The sequence below is a fragment of the Ranitomeya variabilis genome, chromosome 8, assembly GCF_051348905.1.
Source record: "Ranitomeya variabilis isolate aRanVar5 chromosome 8, aRanVar5.hap1, whole genome shotgun sequence".
NCBI lineage: Eukaryota > Metazoa > Chordata > Amphibia > Anura > Dendrobatidae > Ranitomeya > Ranitomeya variabilis.
Genome location: NC_135239.1, coordinates 156,005,016 through 156,024,096, shown reverse-complemented (window position 1 = coordinate 156,024,096; position 19,081 = coordinate 156,005,016). Strand labels below are relative to the sequence as shown.

The 19,081-nt window shown below is 42.0% G+C and overlaps 1 protein-coding gene across 2 annotated transcripts in view; it reads left to right on the top strand.

Annotated features, from left to right (window-relative positions):
* MEI1 (meiotic double-stranded break formation protein 1) overlaps window positions 1-19,081 on the top strand; it is a 1,359,645-nt gene that overhangs the window by 105,840 nt on the left and 1,234,724 nt on the right. For both annotated transcript variants that reach the window (XM_077277434.1, XM_077277433.1), the window contains exon 6: window positions 4,018-4,123. In XM_077277434.1, coding sequence (XP_077133549.1) covers window positions 4,018-4,123 — 106 coding nt within the window. The remainder of the gene's footprint in view (window positions 1-4,017; window positions 4,124-19,081) is intronic.

Below are 19,081 nucleotides of genomic sequence, written 5' to 3'. Positions count from 1 at the left end.
AAATAGTTCTGCTGGACTTTGGGCATCGCCGATTATAGCTTGCGCCTCGTGCCTAGTGATTCCGGTCTGGAGTGGTGGTCTTGGAGAAGAAATATCGTATCTGGTGGTGTATTATCCTTTGTCATATTTCTCCTTCCTATATTTGTATTTGTTTTGCCCTGTGCACATTATAGTGTTTTCCAGTGTGTCTGTGGCGTGGAGCGTTTTTAGTTTTCCCTGTCTGTGCTTTCTGTGGAGGTTGGAGTGTGGTCTAATCACTGGGTGGCGGGTGAAGGTTTCAGCATAGGGCTGAAACAGGAGTCAGGGTCAGGCCTGGTGGCCCAGACAAGCACACCATTAGTGTAAATTCTGGGAGAGGGACAGACAGGGTTTTCCCTAGCCTGAGGGATATCGCAGGGGCCCGGGTAACCAGCCTTAGTCTACCCAGTACCCCCGTTACAGCAACACAGCAGAAAAAGAAGGGCTGTATCCTTACATCTCACACTGAAAAACTTCAGCTATGGTGGGGATGGGTTCTTTTTCTGCTGTGTTGCTGCTTGCTTAATATCATACAAATACATTTTTTGGTCTACCTCCTGCATTATTAGAAAGTGCATATGAGTTTAGTTGTGCCACATTACAAAGCCTTCTATCAGCTTTCCTCTCATATCGCTGCCAGCTCAGCTATACTGCATCTCCCCACACACTGACTGTTTGTACATGTATCACACTTATGTCTGTTGTGCTAAAAGCATTTTGTAATCCCTATGCAGTGAGAACACAACAGGGCATCATTACATTTCACACAGGAGTAGATGGTTGTGCACTCACAGCAGGGCTATTGCAAGTTTCTCCTTATGACAATAGACATATGTGTGACTCATCTCCAGACAGGCAGTGTGAGGGAAAGGGCAATACCACAGAGTTAACACTGCTAGGATTGGAGGAAAACTGATAAAAGGGTTTTTAATGTGACAAAGTTAAACTCAGCTGCGCTGCCCCTTTCCCAACATGGACCTTAACTTAAATGTGTAAGGCATCTGTGCTCTCATCTCCCAGCACTTTCTAAGTATGCAGAAGGTTAGACCAGGCAGCAATCAGACATGTATCATTGCATCTCACACACTGAGAAACCTAAGCTGTGGTAGGGGCTTGTTTTTTTCTCCTGTGTAGCTACCTGCTTATAATTAGGCACCTCATACAGGTGGAAGAAATACACGCTCACAGTTAAACATCTGATTCCATCCACTTGGACTTAAAAGTTAACTCATTAGGTGCCAAATTTTCCATCACTCTCCAGCTACTATTAAATCATGTGTTCAATTCAACATGAAACATTTGATGACATTTTCTCTTAAAGAAAAGTTCCGATAACAGAAATACTGTGTTTTATTGAAATTATAAATTAGTAAATATCATTATATTCAAATTCAAGTCAACTGAACTAATTTTTTTAAAAGAATATGACCCCAGACATAATTTGATGAAAGCATAAATTAAGCAAAACATAATATATTTTGCTTTCCCCATAAATCAATAGACTAGGGATAAGAATGATTTCTAAGTATATTTTTTATTAAAGTCTATTTACTAGAGTTCAGCCAAAAGATTTGCAACATCTTTGTCCAATGGCCACTGTGGTAGTCGATGACTGCTGTACACAAACATCACAAACCTCCTATTTGCAGCATCCCCAGCATCTCTTTTGTTTAGTAGGACTGCAGGAGTGTCATGCATGTGTCCCACATGTCGTGTTAGGATCAGAAGATATTCCAGGGATAGCAATGGATAGAAAGAGGTTCAAGGGGCTCTGGTCCGGCAGTCACAGATTACCAATTTAGCCACTGGACTAGGGTCTTGCAAATCTTTTTGCTCAATCGTATTATTCCCCTATACTGTAGTTTGCCTGAGGAAACATATCCCAAGGTCCCTGTTTAATTGTAAAGGTGCATTTATAGTTCCTTAATTTTGAGCTAGTTGAACTGTTTTTGACCCTCGCTTTCTAATCAGTTTTTGCCACTTACCTCTGAATGTACTCATGATTTGTATAGCCATTTTTTACTTACAATTCTTTGCCACACATCAGAATACCATCTGCAAACCATAAGTAGTTGCTATTGAAGAATATTCTGAGTTCTTGATCTGATGTACTCTGTGGATTGGTTTCAGTACAGAGGCTTGCCAGTGACAAATTCTTGTCACCATATTTAGTCACTACAGAACATGCCATTACTGTGTATTTGGTGGAGAACCTTTTTTTATCTAGAAAATAAATATAAATGATATTGACAGTAGGAGTTTACTTTGGGACCTACAGTGGGGAAAAAAAGTATTTAGTCAGTGACCAATTTTGCAAGTTCTCCCACTTAAAAAGATGAGAGGCCTGTAATTGGCATCATAGATAGACCACAACTTTGAGAGTCAAAATTGATACGACAAATCCAGAAAATCACCTTGTCTGATTTGGCAACGTTTATTTTGCAAATTATGGTGGAAAATAAGTATTTGGTCGTTACCAAAAATTAATCTCAATATTTTGTTATATATCCTTTGTTGGCAATGTCAGAGTTAAAGCATTTTCTGTAAGTCTTCACAAGGTTGGCACACACTGTTGGTGGCATGTTGGCCCATTCCTCCATGCAGATCTCCTCAAGAGCAGTGATATTTTGGGCCTGTGCCTGAGCAACACGGACTTTCAACTCCCTTTAAAGGTTTTCTATGGGGTTGAGACCTGGAGACTGGCTAGGCCACTCCAGGACCTCCATATGCTTCTTCCGAAGCCCCTCCTTCATTGCCCTGGCAGTGTGCTTGGGATCATTATCATGCTGAAAGACCCATCCACATTTCATCTTCAATGCCCTTGCTGATGGAAGGAGGTTTTCACTCAAAATCTCATGATACATGTCCCCATTCATTCTTCCATGTATACGGATCATACGGATTTATATGTATCAGCTCCAAAGCATGATGTTGCCACCCTCATGCTTCATAGTAGGTATGGTGTTCTGTGGATGCAACTCAGCATTCTGTCTCCTCCAAACATGACGAGTTTTGTTTCTACCAAACAGTTATACTTTGGTTTCATCAGACCATATGACATTCTCCCAATACTCTTCTGGATAATCTAAATGCTCTCTAGCAAACTTCAGACGGGCCCGGACATGTACTGTCTTAAGCAGGGGGACACGTCTGGCACTGCAGGATCTGAGTCCTTGGCGGTGTAGTGTGTTACTGACAGTAGCCTTTGTTACAGTTGTCCCAGCTCTATGCAGGTCATTCACTAGGTCCCCCCTTGTAGTTCTGGGATTTTTGCTCACCGATCTTGTGATTATTTTGACCTCATGGGGTGAGATCTTGTGTGGAGCCCCAAATCGAGGGATATTATCATTGGTCTTGTATGTTTTCCATTTTCTTATTATTGCTCCCACAGTTGATTTCATCACACCAAGCCGCTTGCCTATTGCAGATTCAGTCTTCCCAGCCTGGTGCAGGGCTACAATTTTGTTTCTGGTGTCCTTTGAAAGCTCTTTGGTCTTCATCATAGTGAAGTTTGGAGTGTGACTGTTTGAAGTTGTGGACAGGTGTCTTTTATACTGATAACAAGTTGAAACAGTAATAAGTGTATGACAGAGGAGCCTCTTAAAGAAGAAGTTACAGGTCTGTGAGAGCCAGAAATCTTGCATGTTTTTAGGTCACCAAATACTTATTTTCCACCATATTTTGCAAAATAAATCTTGCCAAATCAGACAAGGTGACTTTCTGGATTTGTTTTCTCATTTTGACTCTCATAGTTGTGGTCTACCTAAGATGTCAATTACAGGCCTCTCTCATCTTTTTAAGTGGGAGGACTTGCACAATTGGTCGCTGACTAAATACTTTTTTTCTCCACTGTAAATATGGCTTGTTTTTGTATTTCTGGGACACATACTTTTGTCACATTTGACACATACTATTTCTCTATATAAGAAAGTCTCTTAAAAAACAAAGTTTTTTAAATGTGTACTTCAAATCACTAACAAGTCCTGTTTACTTTTTTAGTTATCAGAGGTAACCAGCATGAGATTATGCCTACCAATACTTAACTTCCTGGGAAAACTTGTAGATGCAATGCCAAGTGTTGCTGAAATTATGTCTACAGACCATTGTAAGAAACTTTTCAACTTCCACATAAGAGATTTTGTATAATAATATGATTTTGCAGAATTAAGGTGCATATTTATCAGTATTTTCTAATTCTCAGACATTGACCATTTAATATGCAGCAGTTTCTCATAGTAGTGTATCCTGTTTGATAAATCTGATGCTTCTTTAGACTTTCTACTCTAATTTTATTTATTAGTTGACTTTCTTTGCATCAGAAATTTTCAGAAAAATGTTGTATATTTGGTAAACAGTTTTACATGTTAAGACACAGCACATTCAGCTAAATCACCACCCTTTTCAGGGAGGTAACTTTTTGTCTGATAATGCACAGAAAGTGTCTAAAACACAAATGTCAGGAAAAACACATTTTTTAGGCTCAAATTGCACCAGAATTGTGCTCAGTGCCCGCAGCATTGCCCCACTCCTGCAGCCAGCTTCCTGCAGCAATTACGCTGGCTCCTGTAAGCTACAATTACCGTATATACTCGTGTATATGCTGAGATATTCAGCAATTTTTTTGTGCTGAAAATGCCCCCCTTGGACTTGTACACGAGTCACAGTCCCAGAAACCGGTGGGGGAGGGGAGCGGGGGAGCGGCGGAGCAACGGGTCACAGAAGCAGTCGCCGGTGGCTGTGCCTAAAGTCTGTGCCACTGCTGTAATAGTGCTCGATGCCAGCCGCAGCAGCCGGCTTCCTGCACTCATACTCACCTAGCGGCCTGCACTCATACTCACCTGCACTCATACTCTCGTTCTGGCCGCCGGTGCCTGCAGCTGTTCCAGCCGAGCGATCAAAAGGCACCGCTCATTAAGGTAATGAATATGCATGCCTCTCCACTCCAATAGGCGTGGCGCGCATATTCATTACCTTAATGAGCGGGGCCATGTGATCGCTCGGCAGGAAGAGCTGCTGGAAGCCGGAACAAGATGCAGTGCCACCGAGGGAGTGCAGGCGGGTAAATAAGCTGTTGGGTTTTTTTTTTTCTTTTTTTAATCATACATAGGGATAAGGGGATAAGGAGCCATGCATACAATGACAGGGACTGGGGAGCCATGCATGAGGGCACAATGCATACCCGGCTTATACTCGAGTCAATAAGCATACCCAGTTTTTCGTGGCAAAAGTAGATGCCTCGGCTTATAGTCGGGTCAGCTTATACTCGAGTATATATGGTAAATCGGACTATAAGACGCACCACCATTTTGTTAAAAACATTATTTTCCTGTTTTCCTCCCCCAAATTTGGAGTGCGTCTTTTAGTGTGCAAAATACAGTATTTCTCAAGGAAAATTATTGCAATTACACATTTTTTGTTATACACATGTTTATTGTGACAGTGTAGAGGGATCATACCTATTCTCATTTGTACATGGAAACAAGAGAAGCAATGGAATAAAACAGAAAGGGAGAAGATACAGATTAAATATAAGAAAACACATTTTGACAGTGAGGGTGACCAATGAGTTGAACAGGCTACCAAGAGAGATGGTGAGTTCTCCTTTAATGGGAGTCCTCAAACATAGGCTGGACAGACATTTGTCTGAGCTGGTTTAGTGAATCTGGTGCTGCATTGAGCAGGGGGTTGGACCCAATGACGCTGGAGGTCCTTTCCAATTCTAACATTCTATGATTTCATTTGTTTGTATTAGAACAACACAAAAAGAAACAGAAGAAAAAAAGGCAAATTGGACATTATTTTACACAAAACCTCAAAAATAGGTCAGTCAAAATTTTTGGTAACCTCAACTTAATATTTGGCTTTGCACCCTTTGGAATAAATAACTGCAATCAATTGCTTCCCTGTAGCCATCAACAAGCTTCTCACACCTCTCAAGTGGAATTTTGGACCATTTTTCTTTTGAAAATTGCTCCAGGTCTCTCATATTTGAAGGATGTCTTCTCCCAACAGCAATTTTAAGATCTCTCCCCAGTTGTGCAATGGGATTTTAAGTAGGGAGCAAAAGGGTAACAATGTTTTGACCATTCGAACAGGGGTGTCTTATATTTCTGTTGTTAGATTATCGGGGGCCAGGGGCTCTTTCTCTGTCCCTAACGCTAGGGGCATCCTAGCTATCCCTACTCCACAGATTACTTCTGATGGTAAAGATGCTAGGGCCACACACTTTGCTGAACTCATTAATCATGGGAATATTGTATGTATATACACAAACCAGACAAATAAGGAAGGACGTACAAGGATAAATGAATATACCAATATAACAAATATGCACTCACAGACAACAGAGGAGAACATTGGGAAGTAAAAGTAGGGAAACTAGGTATGAGAAGAAGATTGATTCCAAACAGCCGAAAGACCTAGCAACAGTCAAAGATAAACACTCCAAAACAACTCTACCAACAACTGACTCCTCCGCTCCTCACCAAGCAGAACAACACTTAACACTGGCAAGACAGATTGCCAAAGGCAAAAATTTATAGTAGAGAGGAGGGGCCAATACTGAACAGCTGAGATCATCCAAGCTGGAAAGCTACAGTGACTTTAAGCTGAACAGATTAACCCCTGCACTGCTAACAGAAACCTGCACAGTTTAATATGAAGGAGAAGTGCAGGAGTATGTGAAATCAGACACTGAGGTCTCCTGGCCCCTCTCTGTTGCGGTTACCCCATGACAGTGAGACGACCATCATTTTGTAGACAATCATCTTGCCTATCTCATACATAAATTTGATCTGCAACTATTTTGTATATGATTTGTTATGCCGATTCTTGTCATATCAAAATTTAAATTTTATTATTTTGTTAGTATTTTGTAAACCCAACTTTTGGCTTTCAACACTTCCTGAATCCTTCTGGGCATGCTATCTATCAGATTCAAACATGTCTACCCTGAAATCTGATCCCAGGTTTCTTCTACACGTTCCCAAAGTTGGTGCATACTGGTCGATTCACTTGGGTATGTATACAGCTTTTTCTTAAACTCTACACAAGTGGTCGATTGGGTTGAAGTTGGAGAAGAGTGGGGGCCACTCTACTTCATTCTTATTGAACCATTTCCTCGCCAATCTCAATGTATGCTTTGGGTCGTTTTCCTGCTGCAACACTATGTAATCCTTTTCATACTCCTAGTACTCTAGTGTATGAAGTAACTCATCTTCTAGGACACTCATATATAGCTCAGCATTGAGGACACCATCGATCCTGGTAAAGTATCCAAAGCCTTTGGCTGTGAAACAATGCCATATCATCGGACAGGTTTCCTGCACCGAACTTGACAGTTTCCTCACTTTCTCAATCTGTTAGTCCCTTTTTTACCTTGTTTATTCCAGATCCATTTGCACCCATCAGAGCCTAGTTACTCAAATATGTCCAAAAACAATATAACGTTAGACACTTCTTTGTTCTTTAAACACCATGATCTGCAACAGCAATAAAAAATAGCTGTCAGATATGAAGAGATTCCAACTTAAAAAATAAAATTTTATTAATCAATCTTATAAAAATAGGTGCACATAAAAAAGACAGGGCAGAAAAAGACTTCAAAAAGGGGGGATCACAGCAAATATATAAATCAATCCAACAATAAAGGATATAAATAGATGTAATATACAAAGTCTAAAAAGATGGAGTACATCAAGGTACAATATGCAGCAGAAGGCTATAAAATCTAATGGCTATTATAAATAAAGTGCCAATGCAACAATAGACACCATACAGCCACCCAACTCCAAGCTGAAAAGATTTCAAGTGTGTGTGGGGGGGTTGGAACTGAGATGCAGCATACAGCTAGGTATAGAAACGAGTTAGGTGCTAATGCAATGCTTAAATTATAAATATAATGTATGCACCCTGCATTTCAATAACTCCACCAGGCTAACAAATCTAGAGGAACCCAAGTCATGTGTAAATCAATCATGTGTTGACTATGGGTGGCACGTGGCTTTTGGACTCTGCCCCTTCAGGGCTCGTGTTTAGTGAGTGGCATGCTGGAATGCACTTCCGGAAGTCAGAATGGATCCAGACCGCATGCCTGCACGCAGAAACAAGAGATCTCACGGATGAGAGCAAGGCACAATGCCTGCGGATGAGAACCACCCGTGCAATTAGAACATGCCATATGGACATACAAAGGTAACAAGATAAAACTCTCATTGCAAATGATATATAAGGGTAGAACAGAAAATAACAACAATTCAAGAACACTAAATATGAAACTGCTTATACCGGAATCATAGAATCTGCAAAGGAAATCAATTAAGTGTAATGATATACCAGACTGTTCAAGAAAAAAGATAGAATACGCTGACCATTAAGCTTATTGCACCAAATCCTTGAGTTTAGTCTATGTATCAGTTATAAGGAGACGAAACAAAATACCCAACCCAGTCTGAGTAGTGAAAAGAAGTGAACAACCAATATTAACCAAAGATATGTTTCAAGCATGCGATTCTGTTAGATCTTGTGATGAGCTCACTTGTTGACGCCAATATTTTGCCTTTCTGTCCATCTCATGGCTTTTGAATGGATGGAGAGACTTCATTTCATATTCTTCCAACTGTCATGGCACTCACATGATGCAGTTTGGCAATTTTTTTGGCCGAGAGACCGCTGTCGATAAGCTGGGTCATGCTGTTTCTCTTTTCTTGGGAAATCTTCTTCATGGCTGCTCCTCGATTCAAACCAGTGACCATTCGCTTGGAAATCAACATGCTAACACACTGAGTTATTAGGGAATATGAGAAAAGGTTGCATTTTGTAGTATCCAGGAAGAAAAAGATTTTTCCACTACCAAGAGCAAAACAGTAACAATGCAGTGACATGACAAGAATGTTTATAACTGATCATATATTAAATACCGTATTTTCCGGCGTATAAGACGACTTTTTAACCCCTCAAAATCTTCTTAAAAGTCGGGGGTCGTCTTATACGCCGGGTATAGATAAAATGTGCATATGGTGGGTGGGGGGGGGAGTGGTCCCGATGACGAAGAGAGGGGGCGTCTCACAGTAAAGTGTGAGTGGAGTATATCCCCCTATTACCTCATTGCGGCAGCGTGGGGGTCTCTGTGCTGGGAGCGGCAGCTCCTCTTCGTGCCGTGGGTGCTCTGTGCTGTGGGGCGGCGGCGCATCTTCGTGCCGTGGGTGCTGTGGGGCGGCGGCGCATCTTCTTGCAGCGTCGGGGCTCCTCTGGCATCTCCTCCAGGCCCGGAGGCACCGGCAGCCCCATTGCTGTGATGCGGTGACCACCGGGAAAATGGCCGCTGCTCAGATTCAGATCTGAATCTGAGCATGCGCCGCCCCCAGCGGCCATTTTCCCGGAGGCCACCGCATCGCAGCCTCCGGGAAAATGGCCGCTGCTCAGATTCAGATCTCATCTCCCGAGATCTCGGGAGACGAGATCTGAATCTGAGCAGCGGCCATTTTCCCGGAGGCCACCGCATCAGAGCAATGGGGCTGCCTGTGCCTCCGGGCCTGGAGGAGATGCCGGAGGAGCCCCGACGCTGCAAGAAGATGCGCCGCCGCCGCCCCACAGCACCCACGGCACGAAGATGCGCCGCCGCCCCACAGCACAGAGCACCCACGGCACGAAGAGCTGCCGCTCCCAGCACAGAGACCCCCCACGCTGCCGCAATGAGGTAATGGGGGATATACTCCACTCACACTTTACTGTGAGACGCCCCCTCTCTTCGTCATCGGGACCACTCCCCACGCCAAAAGGCACATATTCACCGGCCCTATAAGATGACATACGGCGTATAAGAAGACCCCCGACTTTTAAGAAGATTTTATATTTTAACTGGAAAAGTTGGGGGGTCGTCTTATACGCCCAGTCGTCTTATATGCCGGAAAATACGGTAGTTGCAAGTCAAATTTATGTATGAGATAGCCAAGATTATTGTCTATAAATTGATGGTAGTCTCACGTTTGAAGCAGTAGTGGATGGTGAGATATGGAGCCTGAAAGTCAAAAGTTCAAAACATTGTTACCCTTTTGATCGTCACTGTAGATCCGGACTCATTGCTGGCCACTTCAGAACTCTACAGGGCTTTGTTTTCATCCATTTTTGGGTGTTTCTTGAACTATGTTTGTGTCATTGCCCTGCTGAAAGACCAGTGACATGGGATCAAGGCTGCCACCAGGATATTCGAGGCCCCATACTGGCAAAATTTTCGGGCCCCCTTGAGACTTCACCCAGGCTCCACCTCAGCTCCACCTCCAACCCTCAAACCTCCCACACTCATAGAAAAATTCCACATCTTTACCACATCCACAGCAATCAGTCATTAACAGTTCCCATCTAACACCAGATTACTTACATAGCCAGCAGCTTTTATTTTGGCTGAAATAATTTTTTTAAGCCGCCACCATGACTGGATAGACTCTTTTGGCCGGGCCATACTCTACTCTATCCTATTAAATATTTAAGATATCCAATACTCTTTTTAGGTATATTTTTATTTATGTTTCTTTAAGGGAATGTGTCACATACATTTTTTAAAATGAACAATAATACCACATACAAGGGACAAATACTGTCACACCATGACCAGACCACATATAATCACCATGTAGTGACTGAATAATACCACATACCCTGAGCCTGCAGGGCAGCTTGAATTTCTTTGGAACTTGATTGGGGCTGCTTATTTACCATCAAGACTATCCTGCTTTACAACATTTCATCAATTTCTCTCTGCTGTACATGTCCAGAGAGATGAGCTATAGTGCTATGGGTTGCAGTGCTTGATTATGTTGCACACCGTGGATATAGATCTCTGGAGATGGACTTGTAACCTTGAATTTGTTGATATTGTTCAACAATTTTGGATCCTAAGTCCTCAGACAGCTTTTTATCCTCTTTCTTTTCTCCTTGCTTATTGTGGTGCACACACACAAAATGCAAAAATTGAGTTAACTTTTCCTCTTTTTATCTGGTTTCAGGTGAAATTTTCATATTTCCCACACCTATTACTTTCCACAGGTGAGTTTGAACGAGCATCACATGCTTGAAACAAATTTGTTTACTCACAACTTTGGAAAGGTGACAGCAATTTTGTCTTGCCCATTTTGGGGGTTTTGTGTGAAATGATGACCAATTTGACTTTTTTTCTCAGTTTTTTTTGTTGTTCCAATACACTCAAAGGAAATAAACGTGTATAAAAAAAGGTGTAATTGCAATAATTTCCTGGGAGAAATACTTAGTTTCCTGGAACATAACTGTAAACAGATGCGCTATACATTATATAAAGTGTACAATATATATATCTACTATATAATTGTCTAAGGGTCACTTCTGTCTGTTTGTCTGTCTGTCTGTCTGTTTGTCTGTCACGGAAATCCCGCGTCGCTGATTGGCCTATCCAGCATCAACAGTAAAAAGATCTAATGTTAAAAATGATAAACAAAATAAAAAATCATTATATTCTCACCTTCCGTCGCCTTTCCGGCTGCTCCTCGCGATGCTCCGGTCCATGCATTGCGGTCTCGCGAGATGATGACATAGCGGTCTCGCAAGACCGCTACGTCATCATCTCGCGAGACCGCAATGCATTCTTGGGACCGGAGCGTCGCGAGGAGCATCGGTAAATATCTGGGCTGGATCCGGGGGCAGACAGAAGGTGAGTATACGGAAGGTGAGTAAATAACTATTTTTTATTTTAATTCTTTTTTTTTAACAGGAATATGATGCCCACATTTCTATGTACTACATGGGCTGTGTTAGATACTACGTGGTCTGTGTTATATACTGCATGGGCTATGTTATATACTACATCTCTGTGCTATAAACTACGTGGCTGTGGCATATATTACGTGGCTGGGGCATATATTATGTGGCTGGGCAATATACTACATCGCTGTGCTCTATACTACGTGGCCTGTGTTATATACTGCATGGGCTGTGTTATATACTACATATCTGTGCTATATACTACGTGGCTGTGCTATATACTACGTGGCTGTGCAATATATTATGTGTCTGTGCAATATATTACATGGCTGTGCAATATATTACGTGGCTGGGCAATATGCTACGTGTCTGTGCTATATACTACGGGGGCTGTGCTATATACTACGTGGCTGGGCAATATACTACGTGGGCTGTGCTATATACTATGTGGGCTGTGTTATATACTGCGTTGGCTGTGTTATATACTACATGGGCTGTGTTATATACTGCGTTGGCTGTATGCTACTTGGCTGTACTATATTTCTCTGCTGTATCTGTGCATCATGAATCGTGGTGTGTTAACCCCTTTCTGCCATCGGACGTACTATTCCGTCCATGTGGGGTGGGCCCTACTTCCCAATGACGGAATAGTACGTCCAGCGCGATCGGCAGCGCTCACGGGGGGATCGCGGCCGATTGCGGCCGGGTGTCAGCTGACTATCGCAGCTGACATCTAGCACTATGTGCCAGGAGTGGTCACGGACAGCCCCCGGCACATTAACCCCCGGCACACTGCGATCAAACATGATCGCAGTGTTCCGGCTTACAGGGAAGCATCGCGCAGGGAGGGGGCTCTCTGCGTGCTTCCCTGAGACGATCGGTACAAGGCGATGTGCTCACCTTGTACCGAGTGTCTCCTCCCTGCAAGCCCAGGATCCAAAAAGGCCGCGGGGCTGCATCTGGGTCCTGCAGGGAGGTGACGTCACAGCTCCTGCTCAGAGCAGGCGCCGGGAAGCCTCCGTTCTGTGCACGTCAGATCGCAGATCTGACACAGTGCACAGCAAAGTGTCAGATCGGCAATCTGTCACTTTACTGTGATGTCCCCCCCCCCCCCCGGGGCAAAGTAAAAATGTAAAAAAAAAAAATTCCTAAATAAATAATAATAAAAAATATATATATTGTTCCAATAAATATTTTCCTTTAGCTAAATTAAAAAAAACTATAAAAGTACACATATTTAGTATCACCGCGTCCGTAACGACCCGATCTATAAAACTGTCTTACTAGTTAACCCCTTCAGTGAACACCGTAAAAAAAAAAGAAAAAAAACGAGGCAAAAAACAACGCTTTATTATCATACTGCCGAACAAAAAGTGGAATAGCACGCGATCAAACAGACGGAAATAAATAACCATGGTACCGCTGAAAACATTATCTTGTCCCGCAAAAAACGAGCTGCTATACAGCATCATCAGCGAAAAAATAAAAAAGTTATAGTCCTCAGAATAAAGCGATACAAAAATAATTATTTTTTCTATAAAATAGTTTTTATCGTATAAAAGCGCCAAAACATAAAAAAATGATATAAATGAGGTATCGCTGTAATCGTACTGACCCAAAGAATAAAACTACTTTATCCATTTTACCAAACGCGGAACGGTATAAACGCCCCCCCAAAAAGAAATTCATGAATAGCTGGTTTTTGGTCATTCTGCCTCACAAAAATCGGAATAAAAAGCGATCAAAAAATGTCATGTGCCCGAAAATGTTACCAATAAAAACGTCAACTCGTCCCGCAAAAAACAAGACCTCACATGACTCTGTGGACCAAAATATGGAGAGATTCTAGCACTCAAAATGTGGTAACGCAAAAAACATATTTTGCAATAAAAAGCGTCTTTTAGTGTGTGACGGCTGCCAATCAAAAATCCGCTAGAAAACGCGCTATAAATAGTAAATCAAACCCCCCTTCATCACCCTCTTAGTTACGAAAAATTAAAAAATTAAAAAAATTTATTTATTTCCATTTTCCCATTAGGGCTATGGTTAGGGCTAGGGTTAGGGCTAGGGTTAGGGTTAGGGTTAGGGATCGGGCTAGGGTTAGGGCTAGGGTTAGGGCTAGGGTTAGGGTTAGGGCTACAGTTAGGGTTGGGGCTAAAGTTAGGGTTGGCGCTAAAGTTAGGGTTTGGATTACATTTACGGTTGGGAATAGGGTTGGGATTAGGGTTAGGGGTGTGTCAGGGTTAGGGGTGTGGTTAGGGTTACAGTTGAGATTAGGGTTAGGGGTGTGTTTGGATTAGGGTTTCAGTTATAATTGGGGGGTTTCCACTGTTTAGGCACATCAGGGGCTCTCCAAATGCGACATTGCGTCCAATCTCAATTCCAGCCAATTCTGCGTTGAAAAAGTAAAACAGTGCTCCTTCCCTTCCGAGCTCTCCCGTGCGCACAAACAGGGGTTTACCCCAACACATGGGGTATCAGCGTACTCAAGACACATTGGACAACAACTTTTGGGGTCCCATTTCTCCTGTTACCCTTGGGAAAATACAAAACTGGGGGCTAAAAAATAATTTTTGTGGGGAAAAAAATATTTTTTATTTTCACGGCTCTGCATTGTAAACTGTAGTGAAATACTTGGGGGTTCAAAGTTCTCACAACAGATCTAGATACGTTCCTTGGGGGGTCTAGTTTCCAATATGGGGTCAATTATGGGGGGTTTCTACTGTTTAGTTACATCAGAGACTGATTTAGTCCGGCAGGGACAGGATGGACAGTGTTTCTCCACTGCAATAGAGGGCACGGCCCGTATCATTTCCCGTGTTACAGCCAGATAAGTGTATTTTGTTCTTACAAACGAGCTTCTCTATATAAAAAGTATGTCTCCTGATGAACCTATACAGGGGAAACGCGTCGAGAATATAACATACTTGTATATATGAACAGAATAGTATCAGTTTAATTATGTCACTTTATTTTGGTGGATTTTCACTTTGTTGCACTATTCTTGCACTTTATTGCTGTTTTTCTTCCACTACTGCCTGCCTTTACTAGGGAGAGATTGGGACAGTCGACTAGAGCGGGGGCGCCATTTGCGCAGGAATCTAGGGTGCCTACCTCCGCAGGCACGTAGGGAAAAGATAGGTTATAGATAGGGGTACAGGCTTACCTATTAGAGGTCTTGATTAATAGTGCATTCGCATTTTTTTAGTGTGTCTGATTTACTAAACACACTAGCGCACTAGCCTGTATATTATCATCATTTTTTCCCCTTCTGTTCAGGCCTTTTAAAGTGCAAAATTTGTTGTTAAGTACTTTTCTAGTGACAGTTTTTTATGTCTGTCTGTTATGTATGGTCTGCTGGATGGTTAAGTATCTATCTTCTACACTATAGGGCCCATTAGGGTCAGTTAGGATCAGACTACGTGGAGCAGGGGCGCCATTGCGCAGGTTTAATAGGGTGCCAACCTCTGCTGCCAGGTAGGGCACAGATAGAGGTTTGGTAGGGAGATTGTGCACCCTGTAACTTTTTCAGCAGCCATATGAGTTTTAGATCGTGAATGATATTGAGTATTTTATCTAAATGAATTAAATGTTAAGTTTTATTGGTTATTGTTTCCATTTTCAAATAGTGTCTTTGTTTCGGTGAGAAAATTACATCAGGGGCTCTGCAAATGCAACATGACGCCTGCAGCCCAATCCATCTAAGTCTGCATTCCAAATGGCGCTCCTTCCCTTCCGAGCTCTGCCATGCGCCCAAACGGTGGTTCCCCCCCACATATTGGGTATCAGCGTACTCAGGACAAATTGGACAACAACTTTATGGGTTCAATTTCCACTGTTTCCCTTGGAAAAATACAAAACTGGGGGCTAAAAAATAATTTTTGTGGAAAAAAAAAGGATTTTTTATTTTCACGGCTCTGCGTTATAAACTGTAGTGAAACACTTAGGGGTTCAAAGTTCTCACAACACATCTAGATAAGTTCCTTCGGGGGGTCTAGTTTCCAATATGGGGTCACTTGTGGGGGTTTTCTATGGTTTAGGTACATTAGGGGCTCTGCAAATGCAACGTGACGCCTGCAGACCATTCCATCTAAGTCTGCATTCCAAATGGCGCTCTTTCCCTTCCGAGCTCTCCCATGCGCCCAAATGGTGGTTCCCCCTGAAATATCGGGTATCAGCGTACTCAGGACAAATTGGGCAACAACTTTTGGGGTCCAATTTCTCCTGTTACCCTCGGAAAAATACAAAACTGGGGGCTAAAAAATAATTTTTGTGGGGAAAAAAAAAAAAAATTTTCACGGCTCTGCGTTATAAACTGTAGTAAAACACTTGGGGGTTCAAAGCTCTCACAACACATCTAGATGAGTTCCTTAGGGGGTCTATTTTCCAAAATGGGGTCACTTGTGGGGGGTTTCAATCAGTGGCTCTCCAAACGCAACATGGCGTCCCATCTCAATTCCAGTCTATTTTGCATTGAAAAGTCAAATGGCGCTCCTTCCCTTCCGAGCTCTGCCATGCGCCCAAACAGTGGTTTACCCCCACATATGAGGTATCAGCGTACTCAGAACAAATTGGACAACAACTTTTGTGGTCCAATTTCTTCTCTTACCCTTTTGAAAATAAAAAATTGGGGGTGAAAAAATAATTTTTGTGAAAAAATATGATTTTTTATTTTTACGGCTCTGCATTCTAAACTTCTGTGAAGCACTTGGTGGGTCAAAGTGCTCACCACACATCTAGATAAGTTCCTTAGGGGGTCTACTTTCCAAAATGGTGTCACTTGTGGGGGGTTTCAATGTTTAGGCACATCAGGGGCTCTCCAAACACAACATGGCGTCCCATCTGAATTCCAGTCAATTTTGCATTGAAAAATCAAATGGCGCTCCTTCCCTTCCGAGCTCTCCCATGCGCCCAAACAGTGGTTTACCCCCACATATGGGGTATCGGCGTACTCAGGACAAATTGTACAATAACTTTTGGAGTCCAATTTCTCCTGTTACCCTTGGTAAAATAAAGCAACTTGGAGCTGAAGTTAATTTTTTGTGCAAAAAAGTTAAATGTTCATTTTTATTTAAACATTACAAAAATTCCTGTGAAACACCTGAAGGTTTAATAAACTTCTTGAATGTGGTTTTGAGCACCTTGAGGGGTGCAGTTTTTAGAATGGTGTCACACTTGGGTATTTTCCATCATATAGACCCCTCAAAATGAGTTCAAATGAGATGTGGTCCCTAAAAAAAAATGGTGTTGTAAAAATTAGAAATTGCTGGTCAAATTTTAACCCTTATAACTCCCTAACAAAAAAAAATTTTGGTTCCAAAATTGTGCTGATGTAAAGTAGACATGTGGGAAATTTTACTTATTAAAGGGAATCTGTCACCTGAATTTGGCGGGACCAGTTTTGGGTCATATGGGCGGGGTTTTTGGGTGTTTGATTCACCCTTTTCATACCCGCTGTCTGCATTCTGGCCGCAAAATTGGATTGAAGTTTATTCTCTGTCCTCCGGAATACACGCCTGCGCAAGGCAATATTGCCTTGCGCAGGCGTGTACTCCGGAGGACAGAGAATGAACTTCAATCCAATATTGCGGCCAGCATGCAGCCAGCGGGTAAGGAAAGGGTGAATGAAACACCCGAAAACCCCACCCATATGACCCAAAACTGGTCCCGCCAAATTCAGGTGACAGGTTCCCTTTAAGTATTTTGTGTGACATATCTCTGTAATTTAATTGTATAAAAGTTCCAAGTTGGAAAATTGCCAAATTTTCAAAATTTTCGCCAAATTTCCATTTTTTTCACAAATAAACGCAGGTAATATCAAATAAATTTTACCACTATCATGAAGTACAATATGTCACAAGAAAACATTGTCAGAATCACCACGATCCGTTGAGGCGTTCCAGAGTTATAACCTCATAAAGGGACAGTGGTCAGAATTGTAAAAATTGGCCTGGTCATTAACGTGCAAACCACCCTTGTGGGTAAAGGGGTTAAAGAGGGGGGCCCACTGAGACTCGTTCGCCTGGGGCACTCAAAAACCTGGAGCAAGCCCTGGCTTCACTGATTGTTCGCGGCCGGGTGTGACCAATCAGCGACAGGCGCAGTCCGGCCGCGAATTAGCGCGGAATTTAAACCACGCTTTGCTAATTGGTCGCGCCCAGCCGGCCGAATCCTGTGTATAAATTGCATTATTCTGAACACTTCATAAATAAACTACATACATATTCTAGAATACCCGATGCGTTAGAATCGGGCCACCATCTAGTATATATATATGCATGAATATATACAAAGAAAATCCACAATAAATAAATACGTACATGTAATAAAGCAAACAGAAAAACAAAAGTAATGAAAAAAATTTTCACGAAAAAACATTGTACCTAAGCTATGGGTCACAGGCGATGGACCAGTAATAAATTTGCAAAGAGGTGTTAATGAGGACTGACAGTAGCCACATTTTGAATAAATATGAAAGACACATTTGAATGTAGAATATCCGCAAAATGCACATGAGATGAAGTAAAATGACATCATCACAACAAGAAGCAGAATAGCGCCACAAAAACGATAATGGAGGTACATTATACAGTGAACTATTTCACATTTTTCATGTTACACCTATGTACTTAAATGTATTTGAGTGTTATTTTAAGTTCAAGCCATCAGCACTAAGATCAGATATAGAGGCCTATACTTTAGGAGTGAAGAGAAAGTGAAAAGTGTCAGTCATTTTGGATTATAGCTTACTAAAGTGTTAAGGGTGATCAAGAAACTTTTTTGGCTAAAGGGCAGAGTTGTAAGTTTATGTTTTAAGCGTAAACTTATAGTGGATAAAGTCTGCTGCCAAATGTTAATTTTTCTACAGGCATTTTTCAACAGATATTTGCTCTCCCGTGACGCAATCGTGGGGTGCTGTAGGTTTGTCATGATGGCAAAGAGTCTGTCATGATGATACTCAAGTGAATGCCAGCTTCTGACTGATGTTCATAGCAGACCCTGATTTTTGCTATATACAGTACTACTTTGGTATTACTGAACACAGCATAAGCGATCGTATGATTGTAGGTTCAAGTCCCCTAAAGGGACTAAGAAATTCAGTGAAAAGCAAAAAAAGAAGGTTTTAAAAAATATAAAAATTCAGTGGGAAAATCAGCTGGCATTTTCCCACGCTCAAGAGTTCATCTGAGTTTATGCTGTGAGGGAGCGCAGCTTCAGTGACATCACTGCTAGTCACTGAAACTCCGCTCCCAGCATTTCATTAATTCCCCAGTCACATTAGCACCACTCCCGATTGTAAACTGTATATACCCCAGATAAGGATTGCGCCATG